The 23,755-nt window shown below is 33.2% G+C and overlaps 2 protein-coding genes across 2 annotated transcripts; both read left to right on the top strand.

The window, feature by feature from the left end:
• The first annotated feature begins 70 nt into the window (after window positions 1-70).
• On the top strand, window positions 71-4,065 carry LOC111298957 (cytochrome c oxidase subunit 6b-2). Its single transcript, XM_022893724.2, has 4 exons — window positions 71-212; window positions 2,520-2,608; window positions 2,696-2,777; window positions 3,801-4,065. The coding sequence occupies exons 1-4, from the start codon at window positions 201-203 to the stop codon at window positions 3,852-3,854; spliced, it is 237 nt and encodes a 78-aa protein (XP_022749459.1). The 5' UTR covers window positions 71-200; the 3' UTR covers window positions 3,855-4,065.
• A 16,054-nt stretch (window positions 4,066-20,119) lies between these two features.
• On the top strand, window positions 20,120-22,119 carry LOC111298956 (tetraspanin-8-like). The gene is made up of 2 exons (XM_022893723.2): window positions 20,120-20,712; window positions 21,592-22,119. Exons 1-2 carry the CDS (start codon window positions 20,203-20,205, stop codon window positions 21,895-21,897), a joined length of 816 nt encoding a protein of 271 aa, XP_022749458.1. The 5' UTR covers window positions 20,120-20,202; the 3' UTR covers window positions 21,898-22,119.
• Window positions 22,120-23,755: the final 1,636 nt, after the last annotated feature.

The following is a 23,755-nucleotide window of genomic DNA, read 5'->3' as shown; positions in this document are numbered from 1 at the left end:
AGGGGTTATTCATTATATTAAACCTTTGGTATTTTGGTCAATTTATTAGGATTTGCCTATCTGACGTCGCGTGTTCTTATTGGTCACAGGACGAACCGGAGAAACCTAACTGGTCAGTCAATTTTGTAGGCCAATTTTAAAGTCTCCCGTCGAAAAACCGTCACCATCTTTTCCTTCTTTTCCCTTTGATCGGATCAGTCATGGCAGACGAGGTAACCGTCGATTCTCTTTAATTTTTGCTTCTCCATTTATTTTCCACGAAACTGCCGAAAATGAAAAGAATATGGAAAATTTTCTTTTTAGAATTAAAATTTCGATAGCGATTTCCTCATTTGATTTCAAATTTATTCACTGTTTTCTCTTTTTTTTTTTTGGCCAGTAACTGTTTTCTTATTCGTTTATATGCGCCAGTTGTTTCGGTCTTTTAGAATACTCTCTTTTATTAAATTTCTAGGTTTTAGTTGTGAATTTGTCATTGCTTGCAAATTCTTGAACAAAAAGGGGAATAACGATTTTGATAGTCATTTGATGTGAAGAATCTGAAATTTCATTGCTTTAGAGGAAAAAAAAAAGAAAAGGAATTCTTTTCATGTGATTTGTGACTTGAATTTGTAAGTGGAATGTTCTAGAAATTTAGTACCTTGAAGTGAAAGTTGTTTAAGTCGGAAGGATTCAACCGTCATTGGTGAGATTTGTATTAGGCTCCGCATTCCATGATGAATTTGTGTGTCAAAGTAGAATATTGCATTTCTATGTTTACCATATTGTGGTAAATTATTGATGTTGTAGTGTGGTAAGCTCGAATCTTTTTGTACTATGAAGAGGAAATTATTTTTGGAAATAGGCGATTGTAGCTAAACTGGGAAGTTTGTTTTGCAAAACGAATTCTTTTCATAATCCAAAACTGGATGTAATTTGAAAGATAACTTCAATAGTCACAGCTTGTCTCTTGCAACCCTTTTCGCCTTCATTCAATGAATGATAAGGTACAGAGTAAGTGTATCTTGTTATCAAGGCCTAAGCATTATGTTCTCTTTATATTAATTATGAATTAATGTGTTTGTAAGAAAACTAATGAAGACACTGGAGAGATTATACTCTTACTTATATATAGAGCGATTGATGACATTAAAATGTGTACTGTAATAAGCATTATGGCGTTAGAAGCATAAATTCTGAAGTACTTGAGGAATACTGGATTACAGTAGTGGACTTATGCCACTGAAAGCATTATCTAAAGGGAAACTAGGTTATTTTATATCTTGATGTATTTTCTATACTGACCTTGCACGTATAGAAGAAAGATCAAAATATTTGGTATGCCCTCTCTTAATATCTTAATGAAGTTACTTTCATGTATTCTTGGATCATCCGTGATTTAAGGAAGTTGTGATTTCGGACAGCTTTCTTGTTCCTAGCCTGTTCTGGTATTGTGAACCATGTCTGTGAAATTAATTGATGGTTAGTGGGGAATTGACAGTTGCTTTTGTGGAATAGGTAGAGTTTGCTTGGTTTTAAAGAGGTTAATCTGGGGTTGGTTGGAAAGGTAAACAATGTTGGAAAATAATAAGAAGAAACCATATAGGCTTTGGCCTTAGGAATCGCACCCGAGGTTGATTTTATAATACAATCACAACAGCAGCAATTCTGGAAATTTTCTCATAGTAATTCTACCGTTCAATGAAAAGATTGTGTATAGAATCCTAACATTCCTAGTGCAATTAGGACTTTAACCAATACTTGAGACGCTAACTAGGAAACCTAACAATTAACAAATTAACAAACTTGACTTAAAATGATGATAGCTACACTATAGATAAAAACACTATAACATAAGGGAAAGCCCGAAATAGGACTCTTAGGCATGTTGATCTGTAATATCCAGCAAGCTAAAATTATAAAAATATCCTTCTCACTTAAAAAGCTAAAAAATTGGAATGGAATAAGCACCTGCAATTTTAACACAATCAAACATAAAGCTATGCTTCAAAAGCAAATGACAAAGCCTACTCAAGTCCCACTAAGCTCTAAACATTTGACACGTACCAAGTTTAAGGCTTGGGCATTACAAGCAACCTTAAGACTGCCATTCATCTGTGGAGGCTGTTGGCATTATGCTGTGTCAACTTGTTTGTGAACTATGAATAAGCAGACACTTCAATTCTGCAGTAAGAATTTTCGGATACCCTTTTTGTGGCATTTTGAAGCTGCAATAACTTTTCTTGTCTGTATCTCATGGAAGCCTGTTGGCTGTTGCTAATGCTTTATATACGTAATTATGCCAGTTGGCTTCTAAAATTAAGAATTTGTATATTTATTCTACCTTATAATTTCTTTGAAAGATTAATGTATAGCACCTGCAAAATGATTTCAATTGACATCTTTTGATTGGTAAATGATTCTGACTGTTATAATTGGAAAATTTCACTTTGAACTGATAAGTAGCAAATTCACATCAAGTTATCATCTATTAGTTCTCACATTTCATCGACACTATATTTTTCCCTGTATCATCCCAGATTGAACTGAAAACAGCCCCAGCTGACTTTCGTTTCCCTACAACAAATCAAACTCGACATTGTTTCACCCGCTATATTGAGTTTCACAGGTACATTACTTGTTAATTTTCAAATTCTGCTTGTTTGGATGCTATCAAATGTGTATGTGTGTGTATTTAATCTAAAATTAACTACAGGTGCTTGGCTGCAAAGGGTGAAGAGTCTAATCAATGTGAGAGATTTGCCAAATACTATCGTTCTCTTTGTCCTGGGGAATGGGTGAGTATACCTAGATTTTTTATTTTATCATAAGCAATCAAGAGTTTGCCTTGTTGCAATGGAATATATGCTGTATATTTCATATAAACTTTATTAACCTGTGCTTTTTTTTTGTCTTCTAGTACCAAATTCTGTTTTTCAGAAGGTTAAGTATCCTTACATATGTCATGGCATCATTGAAAAAGCTTGTGACATGATCTGTGGTTTTAGTTATCAATTGATGCATATAAATCATTATAGTTAAGGAAATAAAATATCCTCTAACATTGAAGGGCATAAGTAAATTACAGGTGCTTGTTATTCACACCTAATGTTCTATATTATGTCTATCTTGAGAATTATAGAATTTTGCACCTATATTTTTTCCTACTGATCAGCAGAAGCAACGTATCATATTGGTACACTACAATATTTAAGTGTACTATACAATGTGTGATAGGGTCATGATTGATGTTGCTTGTGATAATTAAAAATATGAAATAAGTGTCTACTTGAACAAGCTATCAATTTATGGACAGTTCTGCAAAGATTGTCATTGAAGGACTTTTGTACACTTATAAATGTTCCTATTTTAGTGTTGTTCAGATGTGGAGATAGATGGATAAGGTGATGAAACTAATATGTGATCTATGTGGACTGAATTAGGTTTATGAATAGGATCTTTTGAGTTATTATTTAGTAGTTACTACTTTAATTGACTCCAGGTATAGTGGTAGGCTGGTGACTGCTTTTTAATTATTGAGATTTTATATAATCTAGTAGCCATCATTATTCTAATTTTAATGCTGTAATGTATTGTTTCATTTGTGCTCTCTGCTACTGGTGGGTTGGCTGATCAACGAATAGCAGAATAACCATCCCAGGGTTCCTGTTTAATTCTACATACGCAAAAATATTTTGATTATTTTCTGTAGTGCTTGTATCAGCAGTTACTTCTAAGGCAAATAGAAGTTGAATTAGTCCGGCCATTGTGTTCTATGTGTGTTTCCCATTTTAATATTTTGGATGTTCAAATTGCTGCAGGTTGAGAGGTGGAATGAGCAGAGGGAGAATGGTACTTTCCCAGGTCCTCTGTGATCGTACATTGGAAATTAGGTGACTCTTCTTTGGCATGGGAAAATTATATTGCTCTCTTGATCTTGTCTTTAGCTAGTTTCAATGTTCATCCTTGAAATTTTCAAATTAATAAGCTACAAATTGATGCACTATGGTCGTGAGTCAGTAAAAAATTGGAATGTGCCCCGATGTTTTTATTATGTCTTAATTCATGAACCTGCTTTTCTGTCTATTGTTTCCTCTTCATTTACAGTTTAGTGGCGTGTCTTGTTTTTGTGAGGAGCAAATTCTGGTCCCAACAAACTGAGTCAGGGTTGAACACCATTTAATCCAAGCTTTTACATTTATGTAATTGTTCATCAAGTTTGAGCTTTCATTGATCATCAAACTCAAATTTATATGCTTGAGCTTGTGTATTCAGATTGTCTTGCCAAATTTTTCGTAAAGCTATCATATTCAAAACTAGTATTTCTATAAAATTAAGAATTTTAATGAATTTTTCAAAGGTTATTTTTGGTGACACTGCTCATATTCATGGTGACAGGCCCTACCATTTTTAATGGAAGAGGAACATGGTTTCTATTAGAAATAAAAGAAGTTCTGCGTAGTCTATTTTGCAAGGGATTATAACAACAAAGGGTAACCATAAAATTTCACTTGCTTCTAGGAAGGCCCGGAGGATGGATGCCTGAACGGCTAGTTCCCTTTCACGTGTAATGTTGATTGATGGTTAGAACCATAGGCAAAACGCAGAGTCACTTTCTCTCGCTTAAGGTTTTGAAAATTATATAAGATTAAAATTATGATGATACATTAGAGATTTCAATTTCAACATGAATTTTAATTCAATAATCAATGGAGTGTTTGACTCATACGATAAGGAGTTTAATAAATAACGGTTTGAGGAAGTATAGGTAATATTTTAAATTCAAGTTGTAAAAGATGGATTTGTTTTGAAGAGACACGATGAGTATTCCAACACTATATGTACTAAAAAAAAGTTGCATTAAATTTAAGATTTAATTTAATTAATTTATATAATTATTTTTAAAAAATGTCATTAAGGTAATTTAACATTCAAATCTCAATTTTTGTAATTTTTTTTTTTTAAATTGAGTTTAAAATCGAGTTTAAGTCTCCTTGCCTTACGATTGTACCATAAAAAAAAAAAAGAACGTCAAAAAGGGAAAATAAAATTTGACATTTAGAGTTATTAATTAGTTTTAACGTATCTAAATTGAAAAACTAATATTTTCGGTACATAAATTAAAAAGCTTAATTAACACAAAAACATTGTCGTTCACCTTATTTTCTCAGCATCTAGTTTGCATCTCAAACAACACTAGAGACATCCACTTCTCCTTTTTTTTTTTTTTTTTTTTTTTTAATTTTTATTAAAATAGCCTTTCATTCATATTCAAACTTCACAAGGGATTACACAGAGAAGTTGGCAATGAATTCCTCCAAAATCTATGTTCTGCAACCTGGCACTCCAACCTTGCTAGCTCATAAGCATGTTTATTTGGAATATTTCATCTACAATTCTTTTTATTATAATATATTACGATAGTTTAATTTTAATAAAAAATCTTATAAGTATCTACTATTTATAAATACGAGTTCTATGTAAAATTTTGATAATCATTGTACAATTTTAAATTATGATTAATTAATTGTACAATAATTGTTATAGGTATATGCTCCAAATTTATTTACTTTCCTACTGACATGACTAAAAGAAACCACATTAAAACCAAAAGCGAAGCCTTTTAAAATCTAAATCAAATTACCTCCTGCCTAATATTATATATCTCCCTCTCTAATTTCTCTTATGACTAACTGGGAATCACTTTCTACCTCTATCCGAACAAAGCCATTTTCTTTAGTCACCAGTAAACTCCATAATATAGCCCATACTTCTACATGAAGGAGGCTTTCTGCCCGATTTGATTCACAGCTGAGTAATGTTGGTATAACGACCACTTAATGTTGACGAAGATGAATGGTTCCAAGTCTGCTACTTTTTGAAGTATATCCCCTACATCGGTGGTTAAATATTGACATTCAATGGAGAATCGAAAACTACAGCAAAATGGCTTTAAGGCGTTTTTATGAAAACACTTTATTTGCCTCCCATCATTTTTTGGGATGCAATCGCGGTTGTTCAAATAGTCTATGAGATGTAATAAAACTTTATTTGAATTCACCTTGTATCAGTAAGATTCAAACCACTAAACACCATTGAAGAGGCACGGAAATATCTAATCTTAGACTAATTTACTGTAACAAATAAAGTCTAAGAGATTTGTTTTCTTTTAAAAGTAAGAGGGAGAAGAATTTGGCAGTGTTTTTGTACATTTTTTAACACTAAACAACATGCTACAAATGACTTCTGGCCATTTCTATTTATAGAGAATGATCTTAAAGGTTGTGTCCCTTAACTTGTACCATTTTAATGAAGTAATATGTCTTTATAACTTAAAGACATTTTTATGAATAATTATGGATATAATTATTCACCTTTTTTATAGTGAAAGATCACCTATGAATGAGCAAGTCTTGTTCCAAGAAAAACCATTGCAAAAAATCATGCTTTTTAGCCAAATAGAATGGTGGTATTCAAATGGCCTTCTTGAGCATTCAAATATCTTAATGATTTTTTACCTAATATCCTAAAACAATGAGTGGGTATTCGAATGCCCTATGAGAGTATTCAAATACCCTCAAACAGAAAATTGGTATTTAAATGCCAACTTAAGTTTTTCAGCTTATTCTTGATTCCAAAGCTTGTTTCAAGTTTTCCTAAACTTTGATTTCTCAATCCCTCAAGTATTATACTTAATTAAACATCTTTCACTAATTTTAGAAAATATTTTAACAAATAAGGTGCAACAACATCCAAGTCTCTGATAACCAGTCCCATTCTTGCTACCCCTTCCTGACTCGTAAAGGATGCATCTACATTAGCTTATATATCCCCTGCCGAGGAAGTTGCCACCCTTGTTGTTAATGTGTCCCTTTGTTCCTTGTCTAATTTTTATCACCTTCCACACTATGCTTTGCTGCTAACATCCATCGAGCTGTAGCCACCAATCTCTTAGTCATATCGCATGTGCCTTTGTGAAAGCACTTATTTCTATTACAACACAGTAGCCAACACGCATACATGCAGAGATCAAGAGAACTTGCTCGTGTGGCTTCCTCCAGAACATCAAGCCAAAAATCATCAACTGCTCTTTCAGACTGCTGAACACTCACCCCTGGAAGCATATCATTCCACACCAACTTGCTAAAGTGGTAAGTAACAAGTACATCACTCCAAGATTCCTCATACCCTTCATAAACCGGACAGCATATCTCCACCGACATTCCTCTCTTATAAAGCCTCTCGGAAGTTGGTAATATTTGCTTCACCAATCTTAAAAAAATACCTTAACTTTGGCGACGACTTTAGCTGACCATATAAGTCTCCATATTGGGTGTCTTTAAGTTCTATTAAAAACCTGTCGACCAAGTACCTCCCTTGCTGTGTAGTTGGTAGATTTGACAGTGAATTTACTTACCATAGAATCAATCCAAAATAAGACATCCCTTCCGTTGTTGTTGCAAAAAGACATCCACATTCTTAAACCTTAAAATATTATATTGTGATATATAGTGCAATTACAATAGACTTACATGATTATTAATTAGGGAGGAATTAATTTACACCAATGTAAAATTTTTTAGTTTTACATTTTTTTTTAATAATTGATTTTAATAGATTCAAGAGATAAAATTAAACTTGTTACACCTAAGTTAACTGTCAACGGTAAACTTGGTCAAGGCTTGAACAACTAGTCATACCTTGGAGTCATCCAAATAAGGCACGCCTTGACAGCTACATCATCTGCTCTAGGAAAATGGCTCATCTTTCGTCTAATGAAGGACTTGCCCAAAGTCCAATTGACAACCTGTCAAGACAGTCACTTCAAAATTAACCACTTGGCATCCAACTTACCTAAGGCCATTAAATGTAGCTCATGCCTGCCTAGGATTATTAAATTACGACTCACATCTACCTATGTAGACCCTTTTCGAGCTCCACGTAGACATCCCATCAACTGTCAATTGTCTTAGTTAGGTCATTGCCTCTTGGTCTCATAAATAAGGTAATTGGAGGATCGGGTATGTAACAACAACAAGAAGAAGCCATAACCTTACTACACACTTTGAGCTTCCTCCAATGAAGCTTTCTCCGCGCACTTCACCATCTTCTTCTGCTTCTTTACTTTACTTAACTTCTGATACAATATTGACTTAAATGTTGGTGTGTGCCCTAGAGCAACAACTCTGGTGCCCCCTTAGAATGTTTTTTGGTTGCAGGTTTGAGTCATCTTTCTCTTCAACCTCCCCTCCTTCTTTTCAGTTAAGACAGCATCAACAATTGTCACCATATGTTGGAACCGACAACCATGTATTACCAACCACATTCCTCTGAATTCTTAACTCCCACCATTAATACTTCTACTCAACTTGTAGTTGTTACTGATGCAGCATCTTTTCTACCAAGTCTCCCTTAAATTCCATCACCAAGCCTACCTTCTTGGAATTCTCCATTCCCAACCCACTGTCATTAAATATGTGGGCTATGTAACCTTTAGGTTTCTACCAGAACTTGATGGGAGTTTTATCTCCAAATGTAATGTTAACTCTAACATTGGTCCACACCACTGCAACTACACCTTCAAAACTTGTTTCCTAACTACCCACAAAACAAATTCCCTCTTCATAATCCATCAATGCCAATTAGTGGCCAAACAATCCTTATGTAACTTCCACCATGTATGTTTTACTTACCATTCCACAAATCCCTATATACCTACCAAACATGCAGCAACTTACCCCAAACTTCTACCAACCATTAATGGCCCAAATTCAGCTCTTAAATGCCTAAGTGGCCATGCAATAAAGGCTAAAGGCTATTTCAACAATACTAGTAGGCCACCCAACAACCTTTCTTAGAAAAGCCTCACCTCAAAGAAAGTTCAGCTTTATCCTTCAGGGAACCACCACTACAAAACTTGACCCTTCATAAAGAAATTTATCCTCAAACAATACAAAGTAGTACCTACCGTAATGACTATATTATACTAAACCCTACACAAAGTTAAGTCCATGCAAACCTTAACCTAGATAATGAGCTAGTTGCGTAAGTTGTTACATTGCACAAAGAGCTAGTTGACTAAAAAAGAGAAAAAAAATAAAGATCTCCAATGGCTCGAGGACTATCATAACCTCTTCATACCCACCATCAGATAAGTTGACATCCTTTTCTCCCTCAAACTATTGAAAGACACATACAATGGAACCATTTATATAAAAAATCATCTGGACCACTTTAGGACCTTTATTGATCTACATAATGCTTCTAATGAGGTGAAATGTAGGGTTTTCCTAACCATTTTACGGGAAAGAGGCAGAACATGGTTTTATTCTATCATAAGCAGCTTTGATGCCCTAAGCAGGTAATTTGTAGCACATTTTTTGAGTAGCAAGGATGTTGTGCGCTCCTCTGCGAACTTGTTGGCAGTAAAGTAAAAACTAGATAAAACTTTATGATAATATTTGAAAAGATTAAATATGACCATTTTGGAAATAAAAAATTTGAATATTGAATGGGCCTTTCAGGCATTTAATTTTGGTATGAGACGTGATCATCTTAGGTACTTATTGATTGAGAACAAGTTAGAATAATTATATCAACTATATGAAAAGGCCTAAAGGTTTACTGAAGCAGAATAGATTAGGGCCACTAATAGGGTTGAATAGCAAGAGTAATGCCAAAAATGTTTGTGTGGTGAAAACAAGTAGATTGATACACTGAGCTGGTGATTTCATGATAACCGCTAAGCCTTTGACTAATAAAAAAGAAGAGACTAGCATAATAACAACAATAATAGAAACCCCCAAACATAAACCCACCAATACCAAAAACCAAAATGAAACTTTAATGTCATTATATAATGTCCTGCCTAAAGGCCCAACCAAATACCTAATTAAGTAAGATCCCTGCCTAAATGGCCAAACAACTAACCTTTAAAAAAAGGACACTACAACTATCATTCAATTAGGAGGCACTCCATTGATGAGCGTAAAGCTCCGAAGAAGGAAATTGAGAGACTAGAGCACCTTAGTAACACCTAACCTACCTTATAAGCCAACAGCCCCCACCTTGCCAAAATCGTGAATAAACTACCAACCAATAAGGCGATGGCTCATCTCATCTAATCGAAGAGGCTTGTTAGCAGAAAGTTATAGGTAAACACTTAATCTAGGGCATTATTTGTGTCATTGTAGGAGCCAATAAGGAATGAAAAAATAGCAAAATAAAGTGCAAGTCCTATTTGCCCAATGTGATGGCTATTAACGTTGCACCTAGGAAGTAAAAGGTCAAAGTTGGCAAGTGCAATTCTCATAAGATGACACTAACATCCTAGTAGACAATGATAATAATCCCACAGTGGTTACAACAATAATAACCAACTATTAGGTCTAGAGTTGTATAAGGCAAGGGGTATACTACATAAGTTTTTGTAAAAAAATACTGATGTTTTCATGTTGACTACGATCAACATAGTTGGTATTAATGAACATGTTATTGCTCATCACTTGAATGTTGATCCAATTGTTAAACCAATTAAACAAAAAAAGAGAAAGTTTACCCCTAAGTAAATGCAAGCAGTTAAGTAATAAGTAGACAAATTGTTAGTAGTTGGATATATTATAGAAATGAAGTACCTTGATTGGCTCGCTAATGTAGTGTTGGTGAAAAAGGCAAATGGCAAATGGCAAATGTGTGTAGACTTCATGGATTTGAATTAGGCATGTCTAAAGGATAGCTTTTCTTTGCCTTTAATGGATAGATTGGTGGACTCCTCTATGGGTCACAAGTATATTAACTTTATGGATGCTTTCTTGGGATACAATCAGATTAAATTAGCAAAGATAGATTAAGAAAAAAATATTCTTTATCACTGAAGGTGGTTTTTTTTTTACTAGACAGTGATGCCCTTTGACTTACCAGAGACTAGTGAATAAGATTTTCAAAGAGTAGATTGAGTGATCTCTGGAGGTCTAAGTAAATTATATGTTAGTTGAGAGTCCTTCAATAGAACAACATATGCAAGACTTGGCTGAGGCCTTTGCTATATTAAAAAGATACAATACAGAGTTAAATCTTGTTAAGTGTACATTTGGTGTAGAGGCAATGAAGTTTTTAGGTTTTGTGGTTTCTAACAAAGGTATTGAGGCAAGACCTGAGAAGATAACAACCATCTTGGACATGAACCCCCACATATTACCAAAGAGATGTAGAGATTGATAGGGTTAGTGACAACCCTTAATAGGTTTATCTCCAAGTTGGCAGATAAATGCTTGCCATTTTTTAAGGTCATTCAAAGTGTCACTAAGTTTAAATAGGATAAACAATGTCAAAAAACCTTCGAAGAACTCAAGTAGTATTTCCATTCTCCACTTATGCTTGCCAGCCTTGTCATTGGTGAGCTTTTTATGTATAGCTGGTAACTTCTGATGAAACCTTGGTAGCAATATTGGTCAATGAGGCAACTAAGAATCAAGTACTAGTGTATTACGCTAGTAGGCTCTACAAAATAGAGAGGTTAACTATACAAGGATGGAGAAGATAGCTTTTATGCTGGTCATGGTAGTTTGTTGACTTAGGTAATATTTTTAAACACACATCATAGTTGTGCTAATAGATCAGCCACTCAATGAGGTTTTTCATAAGATAAACACTTTAAGAAAATGATGTAATGGAGTGTTGAGCTAAGTGAGTTTCACATCGAATGTAAGTAAAAAAAACCTATTATAGCCCAGGCTCTAGCAGACTTCCTTGTCAAGTGTTCCTTCACATTTGAGGTAGAATCCTATCCCCAACACCAAACTCAACCCATACCCTCACCTTCAAACCCCTAAACAAAACCATAAAAGATACAAGTGATAGATAAACTAACTGAGAGCCTCACACCATTCCCCTAGATTATTCAATATCCCTAATGGCAGGCTTCCTAACAGAACACACATGGTTACTATATATGGATGGTTTGATAAGAAAAGATGGCTTTAGCACAAGAATTTTATTGTTGAGCTTAAGAGGGCAATAGTGATAGTATGACCTATCTTTTTTTTTATCTTTAAAAATACAGTTGAGTATGAGATCTTAATTGTAGGACTAGAGTTGTTAGCTAGCCTAAATGTCAAGGACTTGATTGTGTACATAAACTCTCAATTGGTCGCTCGCCAAGTGAATGATGAATATAAAGTTAAGGATCACTCATTCACCAAGTATCATACATTTATTTGCTAACTTAGTCAACCCTTCACTATAATGATTTTAAAGTAGGTCCCTCATGCTAATAATACCATAGTTAACTCCTTATCCAAGTTGACAGCATCTATTAAAATCAATGAGAGTGAAAAGATTTTATTGGAGTATGTGCCTATACCCAAATGCTTGTAAGCTCAGCTTGTTCTTTGTATAAAAGAAAATGATAGCTAGATGACCCCTATTAAGGAATACCTAAAAAAAGAGCACTTTTTTAACCTAGTAGAGTGTAAAAAAGTAAAAAAAAGAGTAATATGATATGCATTAGTGGAAGAAAATTTGTACAAGAAAACTTTTTTAGCCCCTCTTTTTAAATGTGTTTCCCTATCTAAAGCAGAGTATATGTTAAGGAAAATTCATGAATGGGTGTATGGCCATCATGTAAGCAGGTGAGCATTAGCACAAAAAGCATTAAGATAGGGTTATTATTGGCCTCCACTAAAAAACGTATGTGACAAATGCCAAAAGTTTGCCAAAGTTCCTAAGTAGCTAGTAGAAGCCCCTAATCAAATCTTTAATCCATAGTCATTTGTACAATGGGTATCGACATTTTAGGACCATTTCTTATGGTGATTTCCTAAAAGTTCATGATAATGGCCTACAATTATTTTACAAAGTAGGTAGAGTTAGAACTAGTGGTTACCATCATTGTTAAAATAGTAAAAGATTTTTTTTGAAAGTTCATTATGTGTAGGTTTAGCCTATTTTACACTATTGTGGCAGATAATGGAACATAATTTCAGGCTGACAAGTTAAAACAGTTCTGTCAAAGTTTCAAAGTTGCTCTGGTACATAGTTCAATAGCCTATCTCCACATAAATAGGCAAGTAGAGTCCATGAATCAAAAAATTCTAACTACCTTCAAGAAAAAGTTAGATAAAGCATAAAAGAGCATGGGTACATGAGTTCCTTAATATATTTTAGGAACCATAAATCATTTGGTGATAGGGGAAATGCCCTTTATTTTGACATATAAAATAGAAACAATGATACTTGTTGAGATGTGCATGAACACACTCAAGACAACACATTTTGATCCTAACCAAAATAAAGAAGTTTTGAGAGTTAACTTGGATTTGTTTCAAGAAACTAGAGACTTGGCTGAAGTTAAAATGGTTATCAAGACTTAATAGGTTGTCTAATATTACAATTCCAGGGTCAAGCATAGGTACTTCCAAGTTATCGACCTAGTATTTAGAAATTGCAAAGTTAGTAAGCTAGTAGGAGGAAAAAAAAAAAGCTAACACCCAATAGGGAGGGACTATACAGGGTATTAGCCGTCATTAGGTTTGGAGTTAATAGGCTATAGGTTATGGGGGGTAGCTCTATACCAAAGACTTAGAATGCTATTTACTTGAAAAAGTACTACATCTAACCATGTCCTTTAACATTTGTACAGCATCTTTAAATAGTTGTATTTACTTTTCAAAACTCATATATTTTCAAATTACTTATTTGGCTTTCATTACCCTTTATTGTAAGTAATTTTGTACAGAAAATATCTTAACAAGATTGATGGTATTTTATCGCCTTACTCTAAACCATGTCTTATAACTTACAAATTTATCACGTTAAGGCAAAGAAGTGAACATAGACCTCGCTTCTTGTTAACATACCCAATATGCCATGGTGCATCACATTTACTGCATTAAAACTCTAAGCCAACACATTCAACACATTCATTGTGTGCCACAGTTACTACGTTAAGGCATATGGGTGAACATATGCCCCATTGCCTATTGATATGCCCAATGTACCTTAGTGCACCACATTTATTACGTTAAGGCTCTAAGGCATTTATTCTGTTAAGGCTCTAAGCCAACACACATAATGGGCTACAATATGCCACATTTATTGCATTAAAGCTCCAAACCAACATGCTTAATGCACCATAGTGCGTCATATTTATTACGTTAAGGCATTAGGTAAACATAGATCCCACTTCATGTCAACACTCTCAATTTGTCGAGTGCACCTCTTTTATTGCGTTAAGGCTTCATGTCAACACGTTTAACGTTTTTCAGTGCTCCCTTTTTATTGCATTAAGGCTCTAACATGCCTAACATGCCCTTATACACCACTATTATTGCATTAAGACTTCGTGCTAATACGCTTAATGTGCCTCAATGCACTATTTTTATTACATTAAGGTTTCGTACAAACACGTTTAACGTGCCCTAATACACCTTTTTTATTGTGTTAAGACTCTGTGTTAACACGTCTAATATGCCTCTGTGCACCATTCTTATTATGTTAAGGCTCTGTGCCAACACTTTTCTTTTTGTGTTAGGGCTTCATGCCAACATGCTTAATTACCTTTATAACCCACTCTTTATTACATTGAACTCTTTAGCCAACATGCCTAACATGCTCTGTGCATCACCTTTTATCTCACCAACTTAGACATCACACCAACATGGCTAAAATAAGACTGATACATTAAAACGAAAGCAAGCAGAACCATTACCTCATAATAAGGTGCAGAACCATTACCTCATAATAAGGTACACATACTTGTTATTTTTAACAAGCCAATTATTTCCATTATTGCATTTAAATATTTTAAAGTAGTACTCGCCTTTAGTGATCAACTCTTCTTGTAATTCTTAAAGCTCATTAGGAGGTTACAATATTAAATCTGAAATGCTGTCTCCTTTATAGAGAAAAATTTAGTTCACAGCGTTAAGATTATAATTGCTTTGTTATTCTTTGAGAAGTAACTTGACTTATTGCATGTGAACTTTATAATGTTGACTACATTGCTTAGTTTAACTTGCATGAGTTCTTGAAGTTCAATCTCAATACTAAGTGTTTAATTTATAACTTAGTTTATGATGAAAACTAGTATAATGCAAGACTAGTATACTAGAAAAAAGTCTCAACTTAGCCAGTTCTACTATTAGCTATCTTACTTTATCAACTTTACATAAAGTTTGATAATTGCATGTTCTTAACTTAGTCATTTTTATACAAGTAACTCATATTGATAGCTTCAACTAAGAAAATAAAATAAATTAAGATAGAGATTGTGAAAGAATTCATTTTATTACCAACTAAGAATTGTGTACATCAGTGACAAAAAAAAATACAAATTAAAGCACTAAAAAGCATAGTAGCATCAGTCTTAACAACCAAGTCTTGAACAAGAAGGACAGTGACTTCAACCTCGATAAAAGGGATAGGGACTTAGCAACAATAGTAATGACAATAGTGCAATAATATTTGACTAACCAAGCTTTCCTTACAAAAATTGCATAAGTGAGCATATGATGGACGTGTAACCATTATAAAAATTGGATCTTTTATGCTTTTCAAAGCCTCAACTATCTGAGTTATGTAAGCCTTTTCAGTGATTGTCAAACATTGTATACAACTTAAAACCTTTGTTTTCACACTTCTTCAAGCCATTTTTTAGGTTAATCTTTCTAGAGTTAAAGACATCAAGGGTATCGTGAGTAGATAAAATCTTTAACTTTGAGTTACCTTTAGTTTAATTAGATCAATCAATCCTCAATTTTGTATGAGGCTTAAGACATAGCAATGGTAATTTTTTTTTTTTTAACTCACTGAAACATCATCAAAAGGCTTAGCAAGTATGTCACCATCATATTTAGTGTTACTGATTAGACCCTTAGTTTTAACTCGACTAGTTATGCTCCCACCAACCAATGGCATGTTGGCCTTGCTTACATTTTCAAAAACTTGGTAAATGATTACCTTTATTAAGATTTCAAGGTGCTTAATTAACTTAACGACATAGATGTCACCAACATTAAAGCTAAAACCTTGAAAACCTTGAAAAACTAAAAAAACTCCAAAACCGCAGAAAACCTTAAAAAATCCCAAAAGCTTATGTTTGGCGCAGTCTGGTTGGTTGTGACATTAAAAATGGCCAACAATAGGTGGAAGAATGAATTAATGGCAAGAGAAACATATTACAAAAATAGTGCAGGTAGAACCCTGCAATGCCTTTAAGTTGCCCCACCTAGTTGATGTTGAACCTTGGAGAAGGCAAAAAGACTTCATACATGGGATTATTGTGGTTGAACATGAAACAATCCAACGTAGGTCCCATCATGAAATGGATAGTACAATAAGAATACCTATCTAGTAAGGCCATTTTTCTTTCTTTCACAAACTCAAACTCAAATAGAGATATTAACAAAACTAGGAAAAGGTAAGAACCTTACTTAAAAATACTAGGAAAATACTTTATCAACTAGGGGAAAAATGAAGAAGTAGAAAAGTAAGAAGCAATATACCTTTTTGAATGTAGTAAGCAAAAGTGGAAATTGTGAACCCTAAATCTCCTATTTATGCCTAACCAAAAGGTAGGTTAAATAACACTTTTGAAACAATACCTACTCAAATCGTTTTAATTCATGACTGGTACAAAATTAATCCCCCCTTAAAAACCCTTGTAGTTACCTTCTTAAAACTAGTGCATTTTAAAAAAAAATATACACCTATTAATTTCATTTGACATCTTTTCATTCATTGCATTTCAAAAAATGCACCCATTAATTTCATTTAACAGCTCCCAATTCATTGCATGACATGTGCCTTGCTCAGTTGCATCTTTCAAAAACACAGGCACATACAACACACTACCCCATAACACACGCTCTGACCAACTATATTTCATATACAAACAAGAAAATTTTACCAAAAAAAATTTCTTAAGTTATCACTTATTGATTGTTATGGTTCTAACAACCTTCAAACTCACCCAAATGCAGTTACTATTTCCTCGCGTGACACATCATCAATTAAGCTCATCGAGTATGCCCTTATCGTCTATAAGGACACTTCAGCACAACTGTTCACCAAAAATGCTCATCTTACTTGAAAGGGACACGTGATCATGCTAAGCTCATGGAGCTACAAAAACTGCTCGCAAAGCACTTTTTCTCCTTTTCTCTTCTCTTTCCTTTTCAAGTTTTAGACAATGGTTTAAGGGTGGTCACTTTATAACCCTTTCAGACTTGGGGGCAATATCATGCCTAAATCAACTTGTCAACGATCAACTTGGTCAAGGTTGGTCACCATAGTCATATCTTGGGGTTACCCAGACAAGGCATGCCTAGACAATCACGTCATCTACTCTAGGAAAATGGATCGTCTTTCACCTAAAGAAAGACTCATCCAAAGTTTCATTGACAATCTATCAAGATAGGCACTTCAGAATTAACCACTTGACATCTAACTTGCTTAAAATCATTAAATATAGCTTATGTCTGTTTAGGATCATTAAAATATGATTCACATCTACCTACATGGACCCTCTTTGAGTTTCATGTAGATATCCTATCCATTGTCAACTATTTCAATCAACTCACTGCCTTTTGGTTTCATATATAAGGTAATTGAAGGACCGGGTATGTAACAATAAGAAGAAAAAGCCGTAAACCTACTACACACTTTGAGCTTCCTCCTAGTAAAGCTTCTTCCATACACCTCACCACCTTTTTCTCCTTCCTTACTTTACCTTACTTCTAATACAGTATTGACTTAAACATCGAAGTATGTCCTAGAGCAACAACTTTGGTGCCCCCTAAATTGTTCTTTGACTGCAGATTCAAGTTGTCCTTCCTTTCAACCTTACCTCATTCCTTCTAGCTAAAACACCATCAATAAAACTATTTTTTTTGACTCATCTCTTTTTCATTCCCTAAATCTATTAGAATAAATAGTTAAAAAAAGTATAAAAAATTATAAAACTTTGTTGGTATAACTTGATCCTTTCTCTTATTAATTTATAATAAAATCTATTAACTAACAATTAAGATAAATAAAAATAACATATGGTTTAAATATTTCTAACCATCATCTTATAAGATGATATATCAATTTAGCAAAAAAATGATAATTTTCTTTATGCCAATGAAGTGCATACTTCAAATTCACAATAAAAAGATTTAATCTCATTCATTAAGATCTTATTTCAAAAGTGTACAAAGACAAAGTTCATTAACAAGAGAAATTGAAGACTTCTTTTTTAATGGAAAGATCAAGTGACTTCTTAGCCTGCCATTACTAACTTGTTAGAATGAGAAATATCATGAAATTCCATACTCTTTTTGGATGTAGTCCCAAATGTGAAACCATGGAAATCACAATACAAAAGGATTTATTCGTGATCGTTTGTTTGACGTTTTCTCTTTCAAAGACATGTCTTTTTGTCAAGAATTTCAAGTAATTTTCACTTTCAATTCACACGTAAAAGCTATAAATATAACAAAACAATTTGTTCACTCATCAAACAAATGCTCAAGTTTTGTCTTTTAACCATCTAAAACATTTTTTTTACAAAAAAAAAAAAAAAGCTATAGAAAAAATTATAGGTATTGAAATTTAGACAAAAATATATTGAATGTTATTTTTAAAAATTCTAAATCTAACAAGGAAATTTGTAAAAAGATATATCAATAGGAAGGATAAAAGAAAGAGAAATGCTTTACAAGAAAAAAAATTATGTATTTACTTATAGTATTTGTTTGCATGTTGAGTAGTTTCATAGCAATTACTTTCGTCTGTTATCTAAGATAAAATAAAAATGTTCTTGTTAGTTTTTAATTTTATTGTTATTTAAAATTAAAAGAATACAAAATTTGTTGTATTTTTACAAAATTATGTATTCAAGATTAAGTAAAAAAAATTAATTACGGAAGTTGAAGATGATCAAGATTACCGCCTAGAAAGAGGAGGAGAATTTATCCGTAGACCTAATCGTTATTGACATGTTTTAAGATACCAAAATTACAATTTCATTTTTAGGAGGACAAACGCGCGCATGATGGGAGGGTGACTTGATCAAACCTCCATTTGAGGCGTGGGTTTAGTTGTGGCGCAGCGGTTCACTTTCTGATTATGAGACGGAACACAAAGAAAGACCGACGTAAGCCTGACGAAATGGGCTTGCTTTGGCTTAGCTTTAACGCCTGCTTTGACAGATACCATGAAGACCGATTTTAACCAAATCGTCGCCATAAACAAAAAATTTCTCTGTCCAAGTATTTCCCATTTGTCACGTATCCATCGACCACGCTTGATTTAATTCGGCCCTCTTTTTAAAATTAATAACTTAAAATATTATTTAAAAATCGATAAGTTTCACCGACAAACATTAAACATTTTTTAAAAAATATTTAATATATTATTAAGGAATTTTTATTTTATAAAAAATTAGAGAGTTGACAAATAGTTTAATAAAATATTTTTTAAAAATTTGATAAATTAATATAATAAATAACAAATATGTATATGGAAAAATATTTATTATAAAATTATAAAATTTTAATTTTAAATATTTGAAAAATAATAATCCAAAATCTTAAATTTGAGAAATAATTTTTCTTTTTTAATTTCACACAAATTTTTTTTTAAAAAAATTTAATTCAAGCAACCCGACATTTGGAGTACGCGTTTCCGCCCAACAATCAGAAAATGCCATGTGTAATGAGTTAAAAAACAATATTTTTCTGTTAGCTAGTTAAACTAAATACATTTAACTTTAAATGTTATTCTCTTTGTCCATTCTATTTATTCATATTTAATTTTTTTAAATGAATTTAATTTATTAATTATTATTAAAATTTTATATAAATTAAAATCAAAATAGTATTTTAAAAATTTTAAAGCTCAATTTTTTTAATTTTTTAATTTTATAAATGATAAAAGTAATTTGTTTGATAAAAATCAGGAGAGGAGCCATTAAACTAATAAGGTGAAAAAATACAATAAATATATCCACGTGGCAACAAATCCAAAGGATGTCACATTTCCTCGAACGTGTATTTGAAAAACGTGTACACCGCGTGACAATAATACTCCAGTAACCTCCGATAACCACACAGAAATTTTGTTCAATAAAACCCCCTTCTGCCCTCCACTTCTCTCCAAATTCACTTGGTCTCTGTAATATCTCTCAAATTTTCTCGTCATTCAAACCAAAAAGGGATAACCAACCGAAAGCGTGAAACGATGGCGTTCCGCCTGAGCAACAACCTAGTCGGAATCCTCAACTTCATAACGTTCCTCCTCTCGATCCCCATCCTGGGCGCCGGCATCTGGCTGAGCCGGGAAGGCGTAACGGAGTGCGAACGGTTTCTTGACAAGCCCGTGATCGTAATCGGAGTCTTCCTCATGGTCGTCTCACTCGCGGGACTAATCGGCGCGTGCTGTGGCGTGACGTGGCTACTCTGGCTTTACCTCGTGGTCATGTTCCTCCTCATCGTACTTGGCATCGTCTTCACCATCTTTGCTTTCGTGGTGACGAACAAAGGGGCGGGACAAGTGGTATCTGAGAGAGGATATAAGGAATACCGACTTGGGGATTACTCAAATTGGTTGCAGAAGAGAGTTACTGATGAGAAGAACTGGAATAAAATTAAGAGCTGTTTAGCTGATAGTAAAGTTTGCACTAATTTCCGTGAAAAGTATCTTAATGATACTGTCACGGAGTTTTATAAGGCGCACTTGTCTGCCGTTCAGGTATGTTATTTTTCTCCTCTGTTTTCTTTTGCTTTTCTGAGATCTGGGCTTTTGTTTTAGTTTTGTCTTCTTTGTTTCTAAATCTTCTGATTTTATCCATAGCATCGGTTTATTTCGACATCTAATTTGGGTTGGGGTTTTGTTGATATTTTGAATTTTCATGTATTTGTTAGCTATCGAATTCTTTCTTTTCATCGTCTTTAGGCGAGAGATAGCTATGAATTTTTTTTTTCTTTCGTCTCGGAAACTTGAATCGGAGACTGAGTTTCAAGTTCTAACTGTTGAACGCTAATAATGGGATTTCAATAATTTTTGTTCTTTACTTTGAAAATTGACTTACGAATTTCAAAATTGTTTAATTTTAGTATAATTCTGCTTTAGTCAAAGAAAATAGTACTACTTATTTAGCAGCATAAAGTTACTTTTTTTTATTCATTATATGAAAATTTATGCATAAAGGGGGTCTGGTAATCATTCTTTTTTCAGTTGATGCTATGGTTTTATATACTTTCCAATGAAATCTTTTAACTTTATGTTAATTTCAACTTTAGGATAAAAAAGGTTCTCCACTTTCCTTGTGGGCATTTTCATGTATGGATTCTGCTTTGTAAGATGACCATAACCTTTTAGACATCTGTGTCTTTTGATATTATCTGTGCGAGAATATGATTCCCAACGTGTTTCTTTTGAAAGAGATGGTTAGGTGATCAATCACCTTGAAACTGAATAAATTTTATGATGGTTTTGTCACAATTTTAACGAATATGATTCTCTTTTGTGCCTGCTTTGACATCCATGGACTGTAATTTACTGTTGCTGATGGTGCAGCCACTTTGATTTTTCTTTTCTTGTGTTCTAATATGTTTTATGTAATTGCAGTCTGGTTGCTGTAAGCCATCAAACGACTGTCAATTCACCTATGTTGGACCGACTAACTGGACTAAAGAGAATGGCGTCTTCACCAATAGTGACTGCAATCTATGGGATAATAATCTGGATACTCTATGCTTCAATTGCCAGGCATGCAAGGCCGGATTTATAGACAACCTCAAGAGTTCTTGGAAGAAGGTGGCTGTTGTCAACATTGTATTCCTCATCTTCCTCATCGTGGTCTACTCTGTCGGCTGCTGTGCTTTCAGAAACAATAGGAGAGACAATGCTTACAATCAAGGGTGGAAGCCTTGAGGTTGTTTTCGTTCTTAGTTTTGGATTTTGGATGTCAGCATGTAGGGTTTAGTTCTTGGATTTGCTATTTTATTTTCTGCTCTGTTTTTTATTGTCTGTTTGCATGTTGGACCTTGTTGTATAGCTTTCAGTTCCTTATCTAGTTGTTCTTACAACATTTTATAAATATGTATCGTTTATATGTTTATTTAAAAGCTGTCATCCTTAATTTTTTGTGTCTCATTTGTTACCAGCGTTGATGTTTTCAAGTTTCTCTTCCTGAAAATTTGTTGATAAATCAGTCTTGTAATTTTCTTGTTCCATTAACGTTGAGCGTTCACAGAAATGCCTGTTAGGCAAGAAATAGTAGGTCGGTGGGTCACCTAAATAAGATATTTATTAATCTATCAAAATAAATATTTATTATTTAACTATTAGATGTAATATATAACAAATGGTTAATATTTTTAATAATATGTTTATTTGACAAAAAATCATATAATCTCTTTTCCTTAAATAAAAAACCCAAGTAGCGTTGGTTAAATTCTTTATTGTTCCTTTATTTTAATTTTTTTTGTTTAACGGTTAATAGTTTTAATAATATATTTATTTCACATGATTTGGATAAAAAAATCACATAATCTTTTTTCCATAAATAAAAACCCCAAATAGTGTTGGTTAAATTCTTTATTGTTCCTTTATTTAAAAAAATTTTTTGTTTAATGTTTAATATTTTAATAATCTATTTATTTGACATAATTTGAATAAAAAATCATATAATCTTTTTTCCTTTTTTTTTAAAAAATGTTTTTGTTGAAAAAATCCGGGCCATACAGGGTATTCTAACCCACGGGTCAAGATCAAGGCATAGATGTGCCAGAAACTACTGTTCCTTTTTGTCTCCCTTAATTTTTCACCCTTATTTTCCAAAGATTGTTGAACTTGTGAAGTAAGGCCTTGAAAGAAATGAAAATATCTGGGCAAAAGGTCGTTGTTGTTGGTCATTGGATTTTTGATAGAAACTCTAAGGTAACGTATCACAAATGACTTTTCAACTTTGGTAACGTAGGGTCTTTGCAATTGGGCAGAACCAGTAAAAGCCCTGGTCCCTCATGTCCGAAATCAAAATGATGTTTCCCATTGAAGCATAATAAACAAAACTTTTAACTACTGGACATGTGGGAACCAAAGATTCAAAATGTAAACGAGTGGCTCAATTGCAGATGAGAAAGATATTCCTCAATAAAGTGATGTCGTTGCGCGTCAAATAGTGGGCTGAAAGGCAGTTGATGAAAAGTTGCTCTCCTTTTTTATTTACTGAAATTAAAAGTGTAATCGAATCAAGTCGATATAGTGAGAAATTCGAATTTTAAATTCAACTATTAACTCGTGATTTTATATTCGATTCGAACTCAATCGAATTTTATTTTCTTAACTTGAGTTCAATTCGTAATCAAAATCAAATTATTTGAGTTTGTTCGATTAAATTTGATTAATATGTAAAATAAGTTTAATTTTTATACTCGATAAAAGTTTAATTATTTGTGTTTGAACTCGAATTCGAAATATTTTATTAATTAAAATAATAAAAAATATTTAAATATAAAAACTCGATTATACTCGAAAGTTACTCAAGTTAGATATAAGAATACTTGAATTCGATTCAATCGATGAATCGAGTTACTCGAATTCGTGCTCGACTCGATAATAATAAAACCGAATTCGAGTTTTATTCGAATCGAATTCAAATAATTTATGAATATTAATGTATCATTTACACTTTTAACTGAAATCATTTAGAGATCGGAGCACGTGGAATGCACTTACAGAAACATCCCAAACCCTTGATCTCTTCCACCTCTTCTTCGCACGACCTTGA

The sequence above is a fragment of the Durio zibethinus genome, chromosome 18 (assembly GCF_047325235.1).
Source record: "Durio zibethinus cultivar Kanyao isolate XHJ-2024 chromosome 18, ASM4732523v1, whole genome shotgun sequence".
NCBI classification, from domain to species: Eukaryota; Viridiplantae; Streptophyta; class Magnoliopsida; order Malvales; family Malvaceae; genus Durio; species Durio zibethinus.
Note: the sequence above shows the minus strand (reverse complement) of the source record. Positions and strands in the feature narration are given on the sequence as shown.

What these genes read in the sequence shown, in the direction of transcription:
- LOC111298957 (XM_022893724.2), top strand. An exon ending in CGCTATATTGAGTTTCACAG is followed by an intron (nt 2,609 to 2,695) that starts GTACATTACTTG and finishes AATTAACTACAG; the next exon opens with GTGCTTGGCTGCAAAGGGTG. An exon ending in CTCTTTGTCCTGGGGAATGG is followed by an intron (nt 2,778 to 3,800) that starts GTGAGTATACCT and finishes AAATTGCTGCAG; the next exon opens with GTTGAGAGGTGGAATGAGCA.
- LOC111298956 (XM_022893723.2), top strand. Translation starts at nt 20,203, where the DNA reads ATGGCGTTCCGCCTGAGCAACAACCTAGTCGGAATCCTCAACTTCATA. An exon ending in CGCACTTGTCTGCCGTTCAG is followed by an intron (nt 20,713 to 21,591) that starts GTATGTTATTTT and finishes ATGTAATTGCAG; the next exon opens with TCTGGTTGCTGTAAGCCATC.